Source organism: Triturus cristatus, chromosome 2_2 (assembly GCF_964204655.1).
Source record: "Triturus cristatus chromosome 2_2, aTriCri1.1, whole genome shotgun sequence".
NCBI lineage: Eukaryota > Metazoa > Chordata > Amphibia > Caudata > Salamandridae > Triturus > Triturus cristatus.
In genome coordinates, this window is record NC_140582.1 from 465,791,990 (window position 1) to 465,815,292 (window position 23,303).

Below are 23,303 nucleotides of genomic sequence, written 5' to 3' on the forward strand. Positions count from 1 at the left end.
ATGGAAATTTTCGTGAGCATAACTTCAACGATTTGTACATTTCCATAGAAAGCGAGAATAGGTTCTCTGTGGAAAACGCAATCTAACCTTAGCAAAAGGGTTGTACAATGGTGTAATGATCACAAATCAAAGACACATACCAGCCTGAGCATATATTGAGGAAAATCTAATGCTTTCAAGATCATTTCACAAATGTTGACATTTGACTGTAGTAGCTGATCACTAGTAAGCATTGGTGCTGCCGTTTCAGAAAAGCTTATCCTTAAAATCACACCTTTCTGTTCAGTTTTTGGGGATGGTTTTATCACACCTCATGAGGGTATAAAGCTCTTCACCGATTTTAACGCGATTTCGCAAATAAATGGTATCCAGTCAAACACCAGAGCCCAGATGACGTGCACCACACTGATGAGTGCTTGTAATTCTACACTTGTGACACAGTACAATTTTCCACCACTTTTAGGTTGCCAGACCAGTGCAGCAACGCTGTGCTTGCACTGACTAGTGGTCCGTACAAATGTAAGTTTGTGCTCGCTCTTCAGAGCAAAGGTTGATTCAAAAACGCCCAGCCACCAGTGGGAAATTGCTCAAACACCAAGGCAATATATGTAAATCAGCACTGAGTAATCCGATGAACAATGGAGGAGGATGTCAGAAGTTACGGTTGTGAGGAAAAGTGACTTCTCTGTCCTCTAGCCGGTGTATTAGTAAAATAAAGATATATATTTTCATTATTGATTGGAAATGGATATCCCCCTTTATATACTGTATTACAAGTTATTTTTTCTGTACCTCTAGGGTTGAAGAAAGCTTTAAGACTTTGTTTTGGTCCATATTCGGTTTGTCTGAAGTCACCTCAGTTGTTCTTAAGTATGATCATAAATTCATAGAGAACATCGGCTACATCCTGTATGGGATCTACAATGTGACGATGGTCGTGGTCCTTCTCAACATGCTGATTGCCATGATCAACAGCTCATATCAAGAAATTGAGGTAAGGCCTGTTGCTACCTATCCCTTCCATATGTTTGTTCTTCTCATATCTTTTAATTGTAAACTATCCATGTTGTAAAAAGGTTCTAAAAAACGTTGGTTCTCATTCTGAAACTGCATTTTCTGCCTCAATAGCGCACAGCTATATTCACCAGTAAAACATAGGTTCAACCCTAACAATGTGTAAATAAAGATTTTTTTAAAAAAAAATTGCAATCCATAACATAAATAAATACAGAGTCCTTTCATAAATAAGCCATACATTGAAATGTACAGTCCTTTAGTAAAATCATACGAAGGAATTAATTTTATAAGCAGCATCAAACCGGGATAAAATACAATTTATGAAATCAGAGTGCAATATTATAACCATACTTATCAAATCTTTCATATGTTCAATCATCGGGCCCCATACCTGCAAACCTAATTTCCGTTTCCGTCACCCTTTGAGAGCATAATAACTGTGTTCCAATTAAAAGTAACATAGAATCTAGCTCTCCACATTTCAAAAGTTGGGGGTTCCTTTTGCAACCACATAGAGGCTATACATATTCGTGCCACAGCTACAGCAATAAAGATCAAATAACGAAATTCAAAGGCTGGTCGTTCCTCTGTTATGCCCTCCCCTATACCCAACAACATGAGGGATGGCGTGATTCTTATTCCAACCCCAGTGACTTCCAAGAGGAATTACTCCATTGCTGTGCTGTGGTTGGTGTGTGGAATCCAGATTGGGAGGTGTCCGTGTAAAGGTGGGTCCAGTGGAGATGTAAAAATTCATATGTGTTTTTTTGTGAATCTGCTCTAACGGTTTTGGCTTCATTGACTTCAATCAAACCTCAAAATAATGGCATAATCTAAAGTCGGTGCCCCATCAACAGTGATTTTGTTGGCCATATAGTGGCTTCTGGTATACTGAATAGATCTAAAGAAAGTTTTTTATGTGCTTTGGCAGGGCGTTATTGTTGCTCAAACAACTCAGTAAGCTTTTTCTGGTTTAGCCATAAAGTGCTACTAGATTGCCGTGGTTTAGTAATAAGAGAGGGACATTAGGCGTAGGGTTTCTGGAATCACCATAAATGTATTTTTATTGAATGCTCCCCCCCCCCCCCGAAAATGTATTAAGAAGAATAAGAATCAGGGCAATTGCTGTTGGGTTTAACCTTTTTGTTTCCCTTCTATCAAAATCGCTTCCCTTTTAGTTGTGAAACATTATTCTTGTGTCCAATGAGATTGATTACTTTATGGCCTAATCTTGCAATGCTTCTACACAATCACACGATTGACGCTTCCTCTCCAGGAATGTCTTTCTAACATTGTAATTGAAGTCACTTCTGTCAAAACTGCATTGAGATATGCATAACTTCCATAAACACATTTAAAAAAACAGAAGAAGACATTTTCATCAATACCACCTTCATAGGTTGATCAGTATAATATGGAAATTAAGTCTCAGAACTTGACTACTATAGATTCCGTGGGCAATCTCACAGCTTTGTCTCTGGGCCTCTAAACCCAGATAAAATATTATCTTTCAGTAGTGGAAGTTTTACACATCTTAAGTCGAACAACTTATATTCAAAATAAAATGTTGTTCTTTGTTGAAATTTGGAAATATCACATTTCAAGCTCCTTTCAGCTGGCCCATCACCTGTGGTACATTTCTTTCCTTTCATAGGTCCCATATTTCTGATAAGGTTAAAAATTCAGATTTAAATTTGTGCATGTTGTAAATAGTATGTCATCGTTCTTGTCTCTCAGGTATTTTGGGACCCATAGTACATTTGGTTTTGAATTGAAAACGACTGCCCTTTCATCCTTCTCCCAATGTAATCTTTGTTGCTGTTGAACTTTTTGTGTGTGTTTTGAACTCCAGCATCCTTCTCATGATGCTCGGTTTGTTGTGTCAGTCGGCGAATAAGGTCATTCAGTGGCTTACAGCGGACATTGTTTGTTTTAGAACCAGAATCAACTCTTGTCACAAACTCAATCACAAGACAAAGCTAGTTTAAGTACACTTTCAATCCGTACCAAAGAATCAAGTCAACTAACACATACAAAAACACAAACAATCTTACAGTGTTTTTCCTAAATGCACTTTGACCGTCTGTGTTTCAGTGTTGACATCGGCTTCAAGCTGAATGACCACATTTTCAATAGTATAAAGTGCCTTTAATGAAAACTGGCTCAGCCGGAGAATACAATTACAAATCAAGGTAAAAATGGAAAATGCGAGCTTAGTATATAATGAATAGCCAGCGAACTTGTTTTGAAGAAATGGTTACTGACAACAATATGGCATCTACTTTATCACCTATCACTGCACTGTGAAGATACATATATTACTGCTTTGCGTACATTTGCGTACATAGACTTACCTTGTGATGCATTGTTAGGATGATGCAGTGGATACGATATTTGTGTCACACAATACAATGCATGCAATATTGTGGGGGTTTTCTTCCCACCCCTCTGAGTCCAACTCCAGTGCGATTAAGGTGGTTAACCTTGCCGGACGCAGCTGTGAGCAGTGCCCTTTGTGGAAAATAAATGATGTACTTTTTTGTGAATGATTGCACAGAACATATTTTATAAAAAAAAGTCAAAAAGCATTTCAAAGGAAGGTGGAACGCACTACTGTTTTTTGTATCCTCTTACATAGGATGACAGCGACGTGGAGTGGAAGTTTGCACGCTCTAAGCTATGGTTGTCTTACTTTGACGACGGAAAGACTTTGCCTCCACCATTCAGTGTTGTACCAAGTCCTAAATCCTTTGTATATCTCATCATCAAGATCTTTAACTTCTCCAGGTGCCGGACAAGAAGACTGCAAAAGGATATAGAAATAGGCATGGATAATTCCAAGTCCATGGTAAGCCTTTCCTTTTCTTTTCTGTACTGACTGGTCTCAATTTGGAAGTGTCAGAAATGAAGTTTCCTGATACTGATAAGTATGGCCATTCATAGGAGAAGCACTGAAGATCTGCTCCATGTGTAAATTCACAGTTTACGCAGAGAAAGAATGGAATCTTGAAGTCTCCACTGAGGTCGTGAACGGTCTGCATCCGCCCGGTGTGAAGAATCACATATTGTAGTGTCGAGTTGTGAAAACGGTTCTTGTTAGTGCTCACTCTAAAAGAGTAATTACTTCTGTTGTGCATGATGCAAACCTTAATAGGTTGACATAGGCCAATTAAAACTGTAGGGAAATAATGTTACTCCACAGTAGGTTTCAAATGTCTCACCACTTTACTAACACATGATGAAATGGCTCGGCCCAATGATATACATATCAGGGGTCACTGCCAAGCCCAAACCACGCAGTCTATTGATTTAAATTCGGACTAAGCTCATAATTTGGCACCTCATGGGGAGCAAACTTGAAGAGACCAAGATAGGGCTGCCACTCAAATTAATCTGAGTAGAGCTGACGGAGCCACGTGGCAGAACGAGCTACCTACAGTTCATTTAAGTGGGACTCTGTTTATAGGGTCCAAAGTCTAAGTACCTTATATAATGAATGTTATTTTTAGATTTCAAAAGCTTTATTGGTTTTTCTGACACAAAATAAGTAAAAGAAACAGAACAGAGGGGTAGAAGTACAGGATTCCATCAATGCACCTTGGATAAAGAATTATGAGTAGTTTTACAAGTATTACAGTGCTGTCGGTTAAATAAATTGGCTAACCGATCTGACTGAGGTACAAATATTGCATGGTGAGCTAAGCAGATAGTTAATGTCACCTTGGGACCACCAGTTACAGAGTACATAGCCTGGAATGAGCACTCGTAATGGCTTAACAGTTGCATACTAGTGTACAGTAGGTCACATATGTTTACATAGTTGGCCATGATTCGTAGACCAATTACATCCAACCAGACCATGTTAAAGAAGAAAGAAAGACACATGTGTACCCTAACGTAGAAAGTTCTGTTAAATATCCCTATCTTCTTATCAGCCTGGGGATAGTCAAGAGAGAGAAGAAACAACAATACTAAAAATATTACTACTAACTGAAAAGATAAGGATAGTAAAGGAGAAAGTAGGAGAGAGTAAGAATAGGGGAAGAGTATGACTACGCTCGGGGTCAAAGGGTCGGCCTATGAGTTCCATTTACAGTTAGGCTCCATTTTACACCCAATTCCCCCAAAATGCACAAAGTGTGCTGTGGTTTGGTTAATTATCGATTAATAGCCCTACTGCATATTGAGTCAAAACTATATGGATTGATTCTCGTAGAAGAATTTCAAGTTTGGGCAGCAGACGTCAACATTTTACCTTGGATTCAGACAAGCTTTATGCCAAACTATGGTTCTTTGGATTATATAGTTGCCCTGTTGTTATTGGTTGGTGGTACAATGTGTTTAGGTAAAAAAACGTTTGCCTACTTCACAGAGTTTAAAACCTTTTTCAGTGCCTTACACAATGGTTGACGGTTGACAGTAGTCAAAGTTACAGAGAAGGGGAATCCCACCCACATTATTGAGAGGAGTAAATATTGTGTATCATAACACCTGGGTACAAGAATTGCTGAGTAAAAATGCCTCACTGACAGAAAAAGCTTACACCAATAACGGTTTAAAAAAAGAGTATGTTCTTGCATCCTTGCAATTTAACTTCATGATGGGGAAATTGGCTGAACCATGTCATCATGGAGGGCTTGTCCTCCAGTGCTGTGAGTGAAACCACTGTGTATTAGGCAACATGCACCCGACACTGTTCTTTTCAACCAGACCAGGACCAGCATGGTACATACTTTAGGTATATTAGGCAAATATCGCAGACTAAATTCCTTGAAAGTTAATCTTTCCAGATCGAATGTCATGCTTTTTAGTCACGATCTCAAATAGTATAGGTGTTGGGCCTTGGATGATGTTGATATAACCTGCGCATCTACGTATGCATATCTAGATGTAACATTCCACTTGATACACTCCTATTCTGCCCGCATATGGACGCCTATACCAAGAGCTGCTGCTTACTTTAGCCATCCTTCCACTGTTAAAAAATCTTTCAGGGCATAATTCTTTACAGCTATGAATTATGGGCTAGAACCTTTCTAGGCCAGTTTAACTGTGGTTGAACAAAACACCCTGTATTTATTGCCCCCGTAACAATACTCCTGGGTTAAACTTGCCTGGAAATTTGTTTGCAAGCGTTGATACTAGTTGCAGGCATTCTTCCGTATGGTACCGATAAAGGGAAGCAAAGCCAGGCTCATTTGAAGAGAGACTCTGCCTAGAATTTGATTCTCCAGTAGATCAAAAAGCAGACTATGGAATTTGGTGGTAGATAGTGCCTTAGAACACTTTTGTAAGAAGACAATCTGGGAAACATTGAAAGAAATTGCTGGAACAGCAGATGACACCCACCTAAAAACACCTGGCTTAATTTGAGGCTGGAAACCTTGGAATTTTGGTAAAACAAAGCTACTGAAAAGGGCAATGAAATGGTTAGTTTCTGAGCTTCGTGTAATATAGCATACAAGTGAGTTAAATGCGATTACGTTTCAGGTTCTTCCATCTTCCTGACTACAAGCAGGCGTGGAAGCAGGTCTGACAATCGTTGCCGGTAATGTAGTTACGCAGGCAAAACTGTAGCTCACATTATTAGGTATCAACAAGAGCTAAGCTTTGTATATTTTATTTTTATTATGTTTGATGTAGGCGCTCTATATTGGATAAAAAAATTATCAATAAGGATTATCTTTGATTTGAATCATCTTATTCTACATCAGTGTTAGACAGCTATTGCTTATATTGTTCTCTTTGGCAGCGTCTGTGATTAATGGTCGCCACAACTTCTTAGTCCGTTCAGTTCTTCACATGTTTAAGGGTTTGACATTTGCACAAAACAAACACAATTTTAACAAAAATGCATAGTCAAAATCCTACTGATGCAATGTAGAGTTATCAATAACAGTATATCAATAACAGTATATAAATACAGCTGGTTAAATGGAGAGTAACACTGTTTTTTGTTAAAATAGTGAAGTACTGAAGCAGGAACGAGGACTTAGTCGAGCTGGCCTCCCAGATTCCCAAGGCTGTGTTGCAGGCACTTGCTCTGAACACTAAAGGGCAGCTGCACTTGTCACCAAGAAGTCACTGTCAGTGAGATTAGGCGGAGTCAATTGGCAGGATCTTTGGCGTCGTGAAGTGCAGAGCAGAGCCGAGCCAAACCACAGAGAGAGAGGAGGGGAGGGAGAGGGCGGCAAGCTCCACAGGTCTCCACAGGTCTTCCTCGCTTGTCCCCGCCCAGGCACGTCACCCCCCTCCACCAATCTCTCCGCCTCTCACCTCCCAACTTTTTTCGCTCCACTCACCACCACTCTCTTGCTCAGCTCGCAGAACCCCACAGAGACCCAGCAGGTCCCACAACTCTATGGTTGCCACGCTGCCAGCTGCTCCCACTCTTTCCGCACACTCAGTATCGAGAACACGTGTCCAGAGTGGCCCCGTCTCTTTGGGCTCTACTGGACTCCAGCAGTGCAGCTCCTGCAATGCAGCCGCAGCTCTCGCTCCATGGCGGGGGTCGTGGGAGAAATGGCTCACTGCGCTCTGCCGCCCTGCTTCAGTAAAGGGGTTGACGGCGGCTGTGGTGGCGATTCAAAGCGCGATGATGTGGGTGATAATAATAGAGTTATCAAAAAGGAAACATTATTGGTGTTCAGAAGATAGCAGATGGATCTACTTAAAGTACTTGTTTAGAAGAACAAACAGTTCTATGGTGCCCTGATTGTATTGCTCCTAGCTAGAGTTGACAGCACCAGGAATCACTTAGTCCTGGAACAGAAACTGCGACAGGAGTAATATTCATATTGACCCCACCAGAAACTGACCGACATCACAAACCATACTGGCAATGAACTATAAGTGGGACGGGTTAATGGACCCGCCATTTTTACACCTTGTGTTTTCAAATTAAATAACTAATTGAGCTCTACGGTTAATCAGAAGTTCGCAGAGGAGGGCTGCATACATAAGAGGACAGTCCTAGCATTGAATGTGGAATCAGGGCATCCTATTGAGAGCCAGCTTTGTAAACAGTTATTGAGGATGTGGTATGTACATAATTGTTCCCTATTGTTCCTATAAGTTTCATTATTTTGACTTTCAGTAATAGTACTACTAATACTAATAATAATAATCAACATAGCAATTACAATACAGATCAGTGCATTACAATTTGGCTCACTGCAACCAACCAGGGCTCCATATTCTGCAACAGTACAGGTTCACCTGTTCACACAAAATGTTATCTACATTTCTCGAATTTACCTCTGGAATTCACTGCTGTGAGGACCTGCCAAAACAAGCCCACCTACCAAGATTTACAGCGTTACCTGCTTCTTTAGACCCGCTCTGAATAGCAAACTCTTTTCTATTGTATGGGCACCTCAGAACAATCTGAAGACTCCACAAATTATGGCAACACTTAGGAAGGAAGAGAGATATGACCACAACCGGTTCATGTCTTGTGATGCTCCTCAGCACCATGGAAATTCAGTTTTGCCCACTTCCCGCTACACTGACACCCTATCAGTATTGTCAAGAGTGAGAGATCTGGAGAGCATGGCCTGCCACAGGTCAACATGGCCGCATTGCTGCGTAGCTCCTGAAACCAACACAAAAAAATTCCCCTGCCACCCGCTTCATTGTCTGTACTGCACTAGCGAGAGAAGTGCACTGTGAGGCAGATGTGCCAGCGGAATACAACTGGCTGCAAAAAATATCGAGCAGCACCAGTGGGGCACTCAGACGATCACAGGTCTGTTGCCGCATCTCTGGGGACAGAACAGAGTAGCGGCAGCTCCTGAAGACAGGGCTGTGGCCAGAAGTGGACTGTAACACATGGCCTGAGCTATTAGCACAGGGATACTCAAAGTACGGGCCGGGGCCACATGCGGCCCTCCTGATCTTTATTTGCAGCCCCCTGGTGAACAGCAGCACTGGGCTTCGGTTCACTTGACAGAGCAGGAACATTCAAGAAGCTGTGAAACAAACTGGCATAGTTTATTTACAGGTTAACTAAAGTAACAGTAAAGAAGAAAGAAGGTGTCCTAGACAACTTATCTTTAGGAGCACCTTTATCTTTAAAGACATCTTGCCCTAAACATGTAAAAACATGATAAAATCTCTGAAAACTTCAAAAAAGTGTATTTATTAACATGCATGAGCATTTTATCTTTGCAAATCAGATTATATCAATGCGTTGAGAGACATTTATTAGCAATGATAGTTTTCAAACATGACCTTAGAAACATTCATGTCACCCCCATTCTGAAAACAATGCTATTAGTGAACCAAGTCATTTGTAGCCTTGGTTGGTGTACCCTTGTCCCCTGACCCTTACTTCCCCCATGTCCAACGTCATCTCCAATCCAGTGGTCACTCTCCCCCTACTACCACTGCACACTCCCCCTCCAATGTACCACATCCACAGACACAACCGGTCTCCACCGATAACCTCACTGACAACCCCCGTGACATCCCCATGGCCAACGTCGTCACCAATCCTATAAACTCGTTCCCCCCTATTATCACTACACGCTCCCCCTCCGCCGTCGCACACCCACATACACAACCTGCCTCCACCGCTAATCTCATTGACATTCCCCGGAACTCTGACTTCCTACCTAGAATTTCTCTCCCTCCTCACTTGGACAGTAGACCCTCTACTCCTCCTTTGAACTCCTTGAATGAGAGCATTACTAATCCGGCTCCCCGCGTCCAACCTCTCCCAACCACACTGATTCCGTCCAATCCCGACCCCTGTTCACTCTCCCTCCAAAGACCCAATTCATTCTCGGCCCCTGCCTAAAACCTTAAACTTTTTCAGCTCAATAGCACAGCAACTGAACAGAAGGGAGCTGAAAATTAACTCCCTTGCTGCTGATTTCCTATACTTACAACAAGATCTTCTCAACAGGACCAAGCAGCCGTGCTCCCTCTCCCCGGGTAGATTTCCTCCCACCCCACTCAATACCGCTCCCTTGGACCCACAGTGCACCCCTCGTCCCTCCAGTCTGTCAGCGAGTCAGGCACTTCGACCCAACCGGGATCGCCACCCCTTTTCGATACCGAAACCTGATGAGATCAACGACTCTTACCTCGCTTTGAGCCAGAAGTCAGCCCCTTTCCCCATCCCTGTTATTATCGGCACTAACAGAATCCCTAAAAATGTCCACTCACCTAGACCTCCTGCTCAATACTCCTCTATCCACCTTACTCCCCCCATCATCGAGGCTCCCCGTCCTTTCTCTTGCATTCTCCTCAACTGCAGATCAGCAGTACAACACGCCACAGACATTGCTGAAGCTCGCCTCGCTAAAGAAATTGACATCGCTTTCCTCACTGAATCCTGGCTCAATGTCCACTCCACCCCCATTCTTGACATTCTCACCCCTCCAGGGTACACCATCATCAGACAAGACAGACCGATCAAAACGGGGTTAGGGCTAGCCATCATCCACAAGGCAGGAATACAGATTACCAAACTTAAACCTGCAGAATACCTATCGTTTGAAAACCTGCCAAGGGCACCTCACCCATCAAATTCCACACCATCTACCATCCTCCTGGAGAGTGTACCCTTTTCCCCGAAGAACTAACAGACCTAATATCACGGTTCTCCATGACAGACACTAAAGACGTGTTCCTGGGTGACCTCAATATCCACTGGAACGACCCAGAAGACTCCACTACCTAGAACCTATACAACCTACTTGAAATATATAACCTCAAACAACTCGGCAATAAACCAACTCACATCAAAGGTGCAACACTGGATGCGATCATTACCAACAATGATTTGGTCTCTCTGAGAGCGATTTCTCAGACTGACTGGCCGGACCACCACCTCATTCTGTTCAAGATTGATGCACATGTCTTCCACCAACCTATTCGTGATGACAAACCTAAACACTGGACCGGAAAAATCAAAGCAATACCGTTATCCGAACTTGAATCCAGGATTCATGCCCATCTTCAACTCCAACTCTCATCATCGACGGCCGATGACCTCACTACACACTTTAAATAAAAAAATGACAGAGGTTCTAGACCAAGTAGCTCCTCTCAAACTCAAACAATTGAGGCGAACCAAATCTAAACCCTGGTTTAACGTGGATCTGAATGAGGAAAGGCGTCAACTCAGACAAACGGAAAGGTCTTGGAGACTAAACCCCTCGACCTTACACCTAGCGCAACTTAGATCTGCTCGGCAAGCATACAAAAACATATTTTCAGTGAAAAGGCGTCTTTCTTCCGCAGCCAACTAGATCTGGCGAAAAACAGACCGAGAAAACTCTTCAACATTGCCAAAAGCCAAACTAACTGCACTCCCTCACAAGAAATCAAAGCCACCAATGAGCGTTTTGAAGAAATTGCCACCTTCTTCACTAATAAAGTCTCGAAAATTGATCAATCATTCATCCAAACCTCTAACCCTCCTTCCCTCTTAACCTACCCCACTCTAACCACCCCTGATCATTCAGAGTTCTTACCAAGGACAATTTCGATTTTTCACAGCCTGGTGGGCAGAAAATCTGGATTTTATTAAAGACACGGAGGCTAATATTATGCAAATTCTCCTTTATTGCCACAGCTCAGCAGTAACAATGAAGAGAACATAGAACTTGTGAACATTCTGCAAAACAGCATAAAGACCGTGAGCACACAGCCATCATCCTTCTTTGTTCGAAGCTGCGAATCCAGGAATAAGAACAGTGAATTCCAATCTTCTAAATATCGATGAAGGAGTCAATGCAATAATCCAAAACGAGAGGATTCTATTCTGAAAGAGAGAGGTGAATAGATTAAAGTAACATAAGTCTCCTTAGGGAGGGTCGACATAGCGGAGGGATAATATTAGCCTCCGTGTCTTTAAAAAATCCAGATTTTCTACCCACCAGGCTGTGAAAAATCTAAATTTTGTGGCATGACACGGAGGCCAACATTATGCAAGTTTAAAGTGAATTGAGCACATTGTCAATCACATTATAGATAGGTCTAAAGTAGCATTTTTTAAACATATTTTCATTCGACCAGTCAGCGGCTCTAAGGATATCTTGTAATCCACCACCAAGCATAAAGGCCTTGGAAGCAGAGGCCCCTCTAAGGGAATGTGCGCCAAAAATAGAAGTATCGACACCACTCTCACGCATAACCTCTTTCACCCATCTCGCGAGGGTAGGAGACGAAACTGGTTTATGAGGAAGTCTATAGGAGATCAGAAGTTGTGTGTCAGTACCTCTTATACCAAAAGTTCTTTTTTCATATTCTTTAAGACATTTAACAACACATAGACAATCAATCTCAGGAAAGAAAGGATAGAAAATGGACGAAGACATAGTTTTGGTCCTCTTTTTAAGATAGAAGCAAACTTCCTCGGGTTGATAAGATCTGCAAGAGATGTCTAATGCTTTAACATCGGATGTTCTTCTAAAGGAGACCAAACAAAGTAGGACAGTAAGTTTGTAGGAAATAAGTTTGAGAGAAAGCGAATAGTTATCCCCCCAAGAGGAAATAAGCTGTAAAATAATCCTCACGTCCCATAGTGCTGTGTATTTTGGAGTTGGGGGATTGAGAACCCGCATACTTCTCATAATCTTTTTAGTCAAAAGAGATTGTCCGACAGAAACACCATCAACTAGAGAGTGGCCAGCCGCAATGGCTGACCTATAAACATTTACGGTTCTATAACTAAGACCGGAGGCAAATCTTTCCGAAAGGAAATTAAGAACGTGAACTAAATCAGCTGAAACGGGATCGAAATGTCGTTGAAGACACCAGCGAACCCATTTGTTCCATGCCAATCGATATGCTTTCCTTGTTCCAGGTGCCCAGGATTTAGATATGAGTCTAAAAGCATTGAGCGAAAGGCCACGGATTTCCTATTGTCGCCTGAAATCTTCCATGCCGTCAGGACTAGGATTCCTTGTTCTAGGAGAGGATGAAGTTCGCCCTGTGGGCCTAGGAGGAGATGATTGAAAGACGGAATCAGGATTGGGAAGTCTATGGCCATCTCCAGGATGACTGGGAACCATGCTTGTGACCTCCAAAGGGGAGTTATTACTACCATGCTCTGAAGATATCTGCGAGCATGTGAGAGAAGGCGTGGGAGCATTACAAAGGGCGGGAAGGCATATGGTTTTAAACCCTGCCAGCTCTGGAGGAAGGCATCCACTCCCGATGCTAGAGGGTCCGGCTTCCAGCTGAAAAATTTCGTCATCTGAGTATTCAGTCTGTCTGCGAAGAGGTCCACTTGGAAGGGGCCCCATTGCTGTTGGATGGTAAGAAATATCCTTCTGTCCAACTTCCAATTGCTCGGGTCCCTGAAGTTTCTCGAGAACCAGTCTGCTGCATGGTTGTTCAAGCCTGGGATGTGTTCTACCGTGACCGACAGACCGGCTAGAAGTTCCAGGCAGTTGATATGAAGTTTCTTTTCCTTTAGAGTCCAGCGTCCCCCTGTGGAAAGGTTGTCGCAAGTTGAACCCCAGCCCTCTAAACTCGCATCCGACTCTATAATCAGGTCTGGTATGTCCCCGAAAATGGCTTTGCCATTCCACGCTTCTGCATTCCTCAACCACCAAATAAGCTCTTTCCTCGATTCTTCGTCTAAGTAAGTCATGTGAGAGTAGGAAAGACTCGACTTCAAGGCTTTCGCCTTCAGTCTCTGTAGGGCTCTGTAATGGAGAGGACCCGGAAATATAGCCTGAATGGTCGAGGAGAGGAGACCCAGAATTCTCGCTAGAAGTCTCAAAGGGAAGAGTTCCAGGGCAAGGATCGTTCTGAGTTCCTTTTTGAGTTTCTTTAATTTTTCCCTTGGTAACTTTAATTCCCCCGAGATTGTGTTTACCATGAATCCCAAAAATTGGGTTTCTTGTAGGGGGTAGTACATGATTTTTTTGTGTTTATAATGAAGCCTAGATGCTCCAGAAGGTGAATGGTAAGGTTTGTGTGTTGATGGATTTTAGCCTTGGACTGGGCCATAATAAGAATGTCGTCCAAGTAGATTATCAGTCTTACTCCCCTTTCCCTTAGCCAGGCTACAACCGGACGTAAGACCTTGGTGAAGCACCAAGGGGCTGATGACAGGCCGAAAGGAAGACTTGAGAATTCCCATAGTTTTTTCTCCCAGGTGAACTGGAGAAACTTCATGTGAGGTGGCCAAATCGGAATTGTGAGGTAGGCGTCCTTTAAATCTAGACGTGTTAGCCAATCCCCTTTCCTCAAAACATCTCTGAGAAGATGGATTCCCTCCATCTTGAAATGGTGATAGGCAACCCAACTGTTTAAATTTTTTTAATTTATTACGGGTCTCTGGGTTTTGTCTTTCTTTTCGACCAGAAATATATTGCTTATGAAACCTATTTCTGAGCTCTCTCTTATAGCCCCTTTGTTTAGAAGATCCTTGACTTCTTGGGACACTAGTTTTTTCTGGTCTTCTGAAAGGTTATTTCGTGAGGAATTTTCGTTTGGAAGGGGAAGTCTATAAAGTCTATTTTGTAGCCCTGAACTGTTTGTAGGACCCAGGGGTCTTGTGTTATTAGTGTCCAGTTGCCAGAGAAAAGGGCTAGTCTCCCTCCCACTTTTACAGGGGTACCTGAAGGGTCTATCGATAGACCTACCTGTTGAGAAGGCTCTGCTCCTCCTCTCGCCGCGAAAGGGCCTTGTTCTGAAGCGTTGTCTTTGAGGATACAAGGAGTGACCTCCGTAGAAATGTGATTGCTGGAACCTGTTTCCTCGTCCCAGAAAGGGTCTTGAGATGGATTGTCCACGGCCGGGGAATCGACCCCGCATTCTCCTGGTCCGGCCAAAAATTTTATCCTGAAAAACTTTTTTTAATTTCTCGTTGCGATTTTTGGATTGAGCTAAAAGCTCCCACGTACTTTGCCATATCACAAATAAAGTCCTCTCCAAAGAGGAGGCCTTGGGAGCTTGGTCCTGCCTCTTGGTTGGCCAGCTCAATAAGTTTTGGGTCTATTTTGAGAAGTATACCCTTTCTTCTTTCTATAGATATGGCGGTGTTTGCGTTGCCTAGAAGGCAGATGCATCTTTGAATCCATTCGCGAAGTTCCTTCGCGTCAACAGGGATGCCGCCAACATATGCATTTTCTGCCATGTCGAAGATCTTGGTTAGGGGACCAACTAGGTCCAGAAGGCGGTCTTGGCATGATCTAAGGCTTTTATCTATGCCTTTTCTTGGGTCTTTTGCGCCCTTAGCTATGAATGCGACTACTTTAGGGTCGAGTTCGGGTGTGAATGCGATTTTTTCTGGGAGAGATGGTCGAGGGCATTCTGATCTTAATCTTGACCTTACTTCCTTTGGGATCTCTCTTCTTAGCCAGAAGCTAATATAGTCCGCCACATGCTGTGAGGGTAACCATTCGGGAGATAGGGGATGTTTAATCAGTAAAGGGTCGAACATGAATTCTCCAAAGGGGTCAGTAATACCCATTTTTGACCCTCAGGCCTTGTTTGCCTCTTCTGTGTTGACAGTAGAACTCTTTTCTTGGACCTCAATGTCCGAATCGAAGGACGAGGAGCATGAGAGATCTATCTCCGCCTCGTATTGATCGTCGCTGTCAACATCGATAGGGGTTTGTAGGCCTGTTTCTTGCCCTTCTGGGATGCCCTGGGCATCGTTCTGGTCTCCGCCTTGTAAGCGAGATCGATCCGTATTTAATGAGACCTTTATTCTTTTTGATTTTGGGTCTAATTGTTGTATTCCGGATCTTTTCTTTGGGACCTTCCCTGTCCTATCTTTGGGGTTTAGGATATGTGCCCCGCTAGTGGAGGGCCACCCCTTGGTAAGGATATAATTTTTTTTATTTATTGTCTCATTAAATTTTTTATTAATACGGTCGCTGAACTAATCCATGGCCTTGTCCATGGCTTTGGAAACCATCATGTCCAATCTGGTTTCTAGCGATGCGTCATCGGAAGACATAATGAGGGGGTAAGAATTATAAAACAGTAGGATTAAAATATTGTATTTCCCCCTTGTATTAGATTAGGAATTGCTAGATATGTCTTCCTACCGTAATTCTGCTTTTTTTTTTTTTTTTTGATGAAAGAATTAAACACTAGTTAAAGAAATAATGGTCTAAGTGGTTATTCCGTGAAGATTCAGGTTCAAAAACTCTTTCTGAGGAGAAAAAACGAAGCCAGGCGTTTGGAGAAACCGTCGAGTATTGTTTCTTATGAAGCTATGGCAACCACGCACGTTTTTTAACGTTGCGTGGTTGTTCCTAACGTCGTTCCTCTAATTATTTCCTCCTCGCGATGCGTGAGTTAATGGTGGCATCGCGAGGGGAAGAGATACGGTAGTTAATGGCGGCAACGCGAGGGGAAGAGGCACGGCATCGTCAAGGAGGCAGAGAGGGAGCACCACAATGGTAGCGGGGAAGAAGAAGGTAACAGCGGAAAGGACCCGCAGACTGAGGCTGGCTTGAGGAGAGGAGAGGCGGGTGTACGCATGTAAGCGGACCCGATCAATGCGTTGCTAAGTAGCGTAAGCGCTTGTGGGGGCATTTGAAACGCGCGTAAGAGGAATATTAAATTTTAACGGCAAGAAGTAAGGGGGGACTGATAAGGACCACTTATAATGTTAAAAAAAAAGGTCTTCTTGGACACAGAAAGACAGAAGAAAGAGGGGGGTGAAAGAAAATAAAAGGCATGATAGGGTCAATAGGACCCAGTCATGTAGAGTAAGACAAAAGGTACAAGCATTAATTACAAAATAAGCGTAGTATAATTCATAAATATTATGAAGTAAGAGCGAATGAAATGAGGTACTTATCTCTGTAGGCAGCAGCAACAAAGAAGGATGATGGCTGTGTGCTCACGGTCTTTATGCTGTTTTGCAGAATGTTCACAAGTTCTATGTCCTCTTCATTGTTACTGCTGAGCTGTGGCAATAAAGGAGAATTTGCATAATGTTGGCCTCCGTGTCATGCCATAAAATCAGGTCTTCCTCCAGCTAAAAAACAATGTGCATTGGTCCGACTTTGAGCTAATGTCAGAAAATGAGGTTTTCAGTATAATTTCTAACCTAAAACCTTCCTCCCACACTATGGACCCATCCCATCCACAATCATAAAAGAACTTAACCACACCATTTCCCCTTTCTGGACAAAAATCATCAACGCCTCTCTCACAACAGGCTGTGTCCCAGGCTCCCTTCAACTTGGACAAATCAAACCCATTCTCAAAAAACCAGGGGCCGACCCTAATGATCTCAATAACCTCAGACCTATCTCCAACCTCCCATTCCTTGCAAAAACATTGGAGAAATGCGTTCTCCACCAACTCAACAAACACATTGATGAATTCAATCTCCTCGACACCTTTCAATCAGGATTCAGGAAAGGCTGTAGCACGGAAACAGGTATGCTCAATGTCTCTGACGATATTCACAAGGCTTTTGATGAAGGTGATGCCTGCCTACTCATCCTTATTGACCTATCTGCGGCATTCGACACAGTAAATCATCCAGCACTTCTGGAGACCTTGTCGAAGCGCTCCGGCATCAATGGCACAGTACTAAAATGGTTCACCTCCTTCCTTCAACACCGCTCGCAACAAATTAAAATTAACTCCTGTCTCTCGAAGCCAACAAAAGTCACACTTGGGGTCCCGCAAGGCTCGATCCTCTCCCCGGCCCTCTTCAATCTTTTCATGGAGCCCCTCACAATCATCTTGAAAAAAGCTGGAGTGAATTACCACCTTTACGCTGATGACACCCAAATCTATTTCAAAATCAAGTCTCCCAGCGACATCCAACACCTCAATGCCACTCTAACCGAGATCCAAACTTGGTTCAACGCTAACCACTTAAAGCTCAACCCAGATAAAACAGAACTAATCCTATTCTCTCCAAAAAGCAACCATCGTCCAATCCAAGAGTGGCTCAAGAATCTGGTCGCCCTAAACTGGCCCTTCGTCCTATCCGACTCAGTTAAGTCTCTAGGCATCACCCTTGACAAGAACTTATCTTTGGAGGCCCACATCAAAAACTCTGCAAAAAGTGCTCTTTTCTCTCTAAAACACCTCAAGAAATTGAAAGCTTTTCTTCTCCATGATGACCTAAAGACAGTAGTCCAATCCCTAGTTCTCTCTCAAATCGACTACGGGAACGCCATCCTAACAGGGACTCCAAAAGCTCACCTAGCCCCTCTAAGGGCAGTGTTGAACATGGCCGCTCGACTCGTATCTGGAGTAAAAAGATTTGATCACATCACTCCAGCTCTCAACTCCCTCAACTGGCTTCCCATGGAAGGGAGGTGTATTTACAAACTGGCCTGCATCACACACAAAACCCTTCCCTCTCCGGCCCCTAACTACCTGAACAACAAACTAGTAAGAGCAGGTCAATCCAGAACGCTGAGAAGCTCCAACTCACTCCTTCTTATTCCTCCGAAACTGAAAAAAAAAAACACACAATACCGATCGTTCTCTGGCAACGCTCCCAGGATGTAGAACGCTCTCCCTAGAGTTCTCAGATGCAACCCCTCCTTCTTCTGTTTCAAAAGGGACCTGAAAAGCCATCTCCTTAACAAATACTTTCCTGACCAACGTCAACTAACCTAGACTTCAATATCCGAGTTTACTCCTCTCTCTTGACATTCAAGGATAGTTGGTGACCGGACTGTGTTAACCACCTTATCTTCCATGCTGTATTTTTTTTATCCCTGGTTTTGCTTCCTTACTGCCTGCCTACTATGTAATGCAATTTCCGTCTGTTTTTCTTTACAGTATGTATGTAAAGCGCTCTGATACCTACGGGTCAAGCTAGCGCTATATAAAACTTTTTAAATAAAAAAATATAACTGGCACACCATTATAGTTTATTAAATAAAACACAAGAGAAGCTTTTGTATAGCAAACATCCCAAACTCGTCTATTTTAAGAGATCTCATATGTGGTAATGAAGAAATAGGAGGCAAAGTGAATTTACCAATTGCCTAAGAGCACACATTTTCATCTAGTGGGGAAGCCAGGACTAATACCAGGTTTTCTAGTTTCAAATTTTGCAATTCAGCCACCAGATGAGTATCTCTTTCCTTCGCATGTTTTACATTAGAAATTGATGCTTTGACTCTAAGTCTTGGTGCATGAGAATAGAGTGTTGGTGGCAGACAGAAGTCACACGAAGGCTCTGTTTGTTGTCCAAAGCATGCATCTGGATCGTGTCCCCCTACACTCACCTTCATCACCGACCCTTACATTGCTGGCATCAGTGCGGCCCTCTGGCATGCAACAGACAGTACTTTGTGGTCCCTGGGGAAATGTTTGCGCCTACCCATGCATTAGCATGAGCGTCGGCAGCAGGACAGTGGCAGCAGCTGCCGAAATGCAGCTGTGACGTGGCAGATGTGCAGGCCTGGAAGGCCCTCCAGAGAGGAAGCCGCAGCTGCTGGGCCCGAGGCGGACAATAAACGACAAGCCTTATACGCTGGGGAGGACTGGGACTGTGTTAAGCCAAAGGAAGAAAGCAGGGGAATTAAGGTGGATGGGGGGTAGAACAGACTGCCTACCCCCTACTCCAATAGAACGAATACCTGCCTACTCTCTTCCTCCTCCTCCAAGAAAACAAGATCACTGCCAAGGATAGGGTGCCAGCAGGAGAGGCAACAACAGTGTACCAGTTTGAGGACACTGGAAGAGGTGATACCAGACTGGGCCACAGAGGGGCATGTGAAGCAACAGGGAAGTCCAAGGTTGTAGACACACAACCCAGGACAGGTGCAGAGAGGGGAGGGGATGAGAAAACCAGTAGGCCACGGAAGGGAGTAAAGCAAAGGCTAGCGGGTGGAGATCCCTCCCAGGTAGACAACAGTGAGTACTGTGTTTCCCTCTCCCTTACATACATGCACTCCTCCACCTGTTATTGGAGCTGGAGTACTGGTATTTGATTGGGAACTGAGAGGAAGCCATCCCCTTGTCAACTGGCTACTGAATCCTCCCCTCTCAGCCTGAAGGGGAACTAGGCTGAATTGCATTCACAGTTGTGTGGGTTTAGACAAACTAGATAACAGCTGAAGATGGGCCAAAGGCAGGGGTTTAACTGACAGCAAAGCAAGATGGATAAACATGCCTTTTTACTCATTAGACCTTTGAGTGCATCCTCATCATCATCAAACCTGACTTATAAAGCATGGCTAATCACCCATGAGGGTATCCAGGTGCTGAGACCCGCATGCCGCTTAGGGAGGATTCAGCTGATCAGCCAAGTCTTGAGTACCTTCCTGAATTCCAACTGAGAGGATAAGGTCCGGAGGTGAGGGGGAAGGTTATTCCAGGACTTCGCAGTGAGGTAGGAGAAGGAGTGTCCTCCACTGTTACTTTGGCGGATGCAGGGAGTGTGAGCGAGGGAGACGGAGGCAGAGCGCAGGTATCTGGAGGGTTAGTGGAAGTTCAGGCGGTGGTTCATGTATGCTGGTCCTTGGTTGTGTACAGCTTTGTAGGTGTCGATCAGCATCTTGAATTGGCATTCCTTCTGAATGGGGAGCCAGTGGAGCTTCTTGAGGTGGGGGGTGATGTGGGTCCACTTAGGGAGGTTGAGGATGAGTCTGGCTGCTGAATTCTGTATGGTTTGCAGTCTCTTCAGGAGGTGCAAGATGTTTCCAACATAGGAGTGTATTGCCGTAGTCCAGCCGGCTGGTAACTAGGGCTTGAGTGATGGTTCATCTGGTTTTGACATGAAGCCATTCGAAGATCTTATGAAGCATGCGAAGAGTGGGGAAGCAGGCGGAGGAGACTGCGTTGATCTAGTTTTTCATATAGCAAGAGGATGAGCAGGATGTTGTCGGCGTAAGGTATGATGTTTAGTTTGTGGGTTCTGATGATGTTGGTCAAGCGGTCATATAGGTATTGAACAATGTAGGGCTGAGGGACGTGCCTTGAGGGACGCCACAGATGATATTCTTAAGTTCCGAAGTGAAAGGTGCTAGGCGGATTCTCTGGGTTCTTCCAGTGAGGAAGGAGACAATCATTTGAGGGTGTCTCTTTGGATTCCAGTGCAGTGAAGCCTCTTGATAAGGGTGTGGTGGTATACAGTATCTAAAGATGTTGAGAGGTCAAGGAGGATCAAGGCCACTGTTTCTCCACAATCAAGGACGATTCTGATGTCTTCGGTGGAAGGGCAGTTTTGGTGCTGTGGTTGGTGTGTGGAATCCGGATTGGGAGGTGTCCAGAAAATTGTTGTTCTCTATGTGCTCCGTGAGTTTGTGGTTGAGGGTCTTTTAGAGGACTTTGGAAGGAAAGGAGAGCAGATAGATAGGATGGTGGTTCTTGAGTTCGCTGGGTTCTTGAGAAGGGGTTTGATCTCTGCATGTTTCCATTGTTTTGGGAAGGTAGCCATGGTAATGGAAATGAAGATAACTAAAATATTTTTTGATATAAAAAATTTGCTTGTGGTATGTGACTCTGTTTAATTAATATATAAGAATTGACAACAGGACTGTGTACTGTTCATAAGGAAATATAGAGTTCCTTAGACGTTAAGAGATAGACATTTTTTCCTCCTTACCAACTTGCTTCTATATTGTGCTTAGTATTTCGCCCAGGTAAAGGAGGGTGATTTGAGTGAACCCCGTTTTTTTTACTTGATATGGTAATGGATGCATTCAAGATGGTGGGTAGCTTGTTGCTGATCGTCTTTCTCCTAAGGTTAAAGATGTGGTAGGGACAGGGGTCCATGGGTGCTCCTGAGTGGATGGAGCTCATGATAGCTGTGGTGTTTTGAGCAGTGAGCTGGTCCCATGTGGTAGGCAGATGGGCAGAGTTTGCATCTGTGGGAGCGAGGAGGCTGAGGATGTCAGCGGTGGTGCGTTGGGGTTCGAAGATTTTGTAGATGGTTGAGATCTTGTCATGGAAGAAGTCCGCCAGGGTGTTCCAGAATTCCTGGGAAGGGGTGATGATGTTTTCAGTGGCTGAGGAGAAGGAGAACTCTCTGATGATGTTGAAGAGTTCTTTGCTGTGATTAGAACTGGTTTTAATGAAATCGGGAAGTGCGCTCCTTTTCGTCTCTTTCAGGAGTTGGTGGTATTGGTTGAGGGATGTCTCAGTTTATGAGTTCCTTGCTGGTACGCCATTTCCTTTCCAGTCTCTTGCATTTCTGTTTTGTGGTTGTTAGTTCGGTGGTGTACCAACTGGCCTGTTTGGTGGATCTCTTGAGTTTGGTGGCCTTGACAGGGGCGGCTCAGTCGGGGATCCAGGCAGAGAAGTTCTTGGCAGCCTGTTTTATTTTGGTTACGGTGTCAGGGTGGGAGGTGTTGAGTACATCTGTCCACTCGCTCTCTGATACTTTGTTCCAGCTGTGGTGTGAGGTGCTAGGGGGCTTAGAGGCAGTGCAGATGAATCCTGGGATGGTGAAGTGGACGATGACGTGGTCTGTCCAGGTGAACTCGGTGACATGGCTATACTTGACTCTGTTGCTGGCCATGAAGATGGGGTAGAGTGTAGGTCCTGCGATGTGTGTGCTGTTTGTGATAAGTTGGGTGAGACCATTGCTGCTCATCCTTTCGAGGAGTTTGGCGGTGTTGTTGTCGTTAAGGTCGTCAAGGTGAAAATTGAGGTCTCCAACGAAGATGTAGTGTTTGGAGTCAGTGGAGAGCCAGGCGATGAATTCGAGGATGGAGACACAGAAGTTGGAGCGAGATCCTGGCAGTCTGTAGGTGAGGGTGCCTCTGATTGTCGTTTTGCCATTGGTTCGGAGTTGGAAGTTGAGGTGTTCCATGATCTGGGTGGTGTCTTCTGCGGTAGAGGTGCAGTGGATGGTTCCTTTGTGGATGATGGCAATTCCACCTCCATGTTTGTTGAAGCGGTCTCGTTGTGCTATCTTGTAGCCATCGGGTGTTGCTGAGGAGAAGGCGGGCGCAGGTGCGGGGTTGAGCCAGGGCTCAGTAAGGAAGATTACATCGGTGTGAGGGAGGTTATGGTGTCCCATATCTGGGTGGCCTGCTTACAGAGTGATTTTGAGGTGAGCAGAAGGCAGTGGAGTTGTTCTGCAGAGAGGCGTGGTCGTGGTGGTGGTGGTCGTCGTGCGTGTGGCTTCTCCGGTGTTGCAGAAGAAGAGGCAGTGCTGGTAGGAAAAAGGTCCTACAGTTGACCATGGAGAGGTACAGCAGTATTGTTGTTGTGGAACCTGGAGTCCAGGGCTCAGAGCTCGGCGGCGGTATATCTGTGGGTAGCGGGAGAGCCAGGGTTCCTGGTCCTGGTGCTGGGCAGGGTCCAGGTGTGGATTGGCATAGACGGGCTTGCGTTTGCCACGCAGGCAGCATGGCTGCACTGTGGCCTTC

The 23,303-nt window shown here is 44.2% G+C and overlaps 1 protein-coding gene across 1 annotated transcript in view; it reads left to right on the forward strand.

Moving 5' to 3' along the window:
* TRPC3 (transient receptor potential cation channel subfamily C member 3) overlaps positions 1–23,303 on the forward strand; it is a 618,646-nt gene that overhangs the window by 520,777 nt on the left and 74,566 nt on the right. The window contains exons 8-9 of the mRNA XM_085641565.1: positions 799–994; positions 3,656–3,865. Of these exons, the coding sequence (XP_085497691.1) occupies positions 799–994; positions 3,656–3,865 (406 nt within the window). The remainder of the gene's footprint in view (positions 1–798; positions 995–3,655; positions 3,866–23,303) is intronic.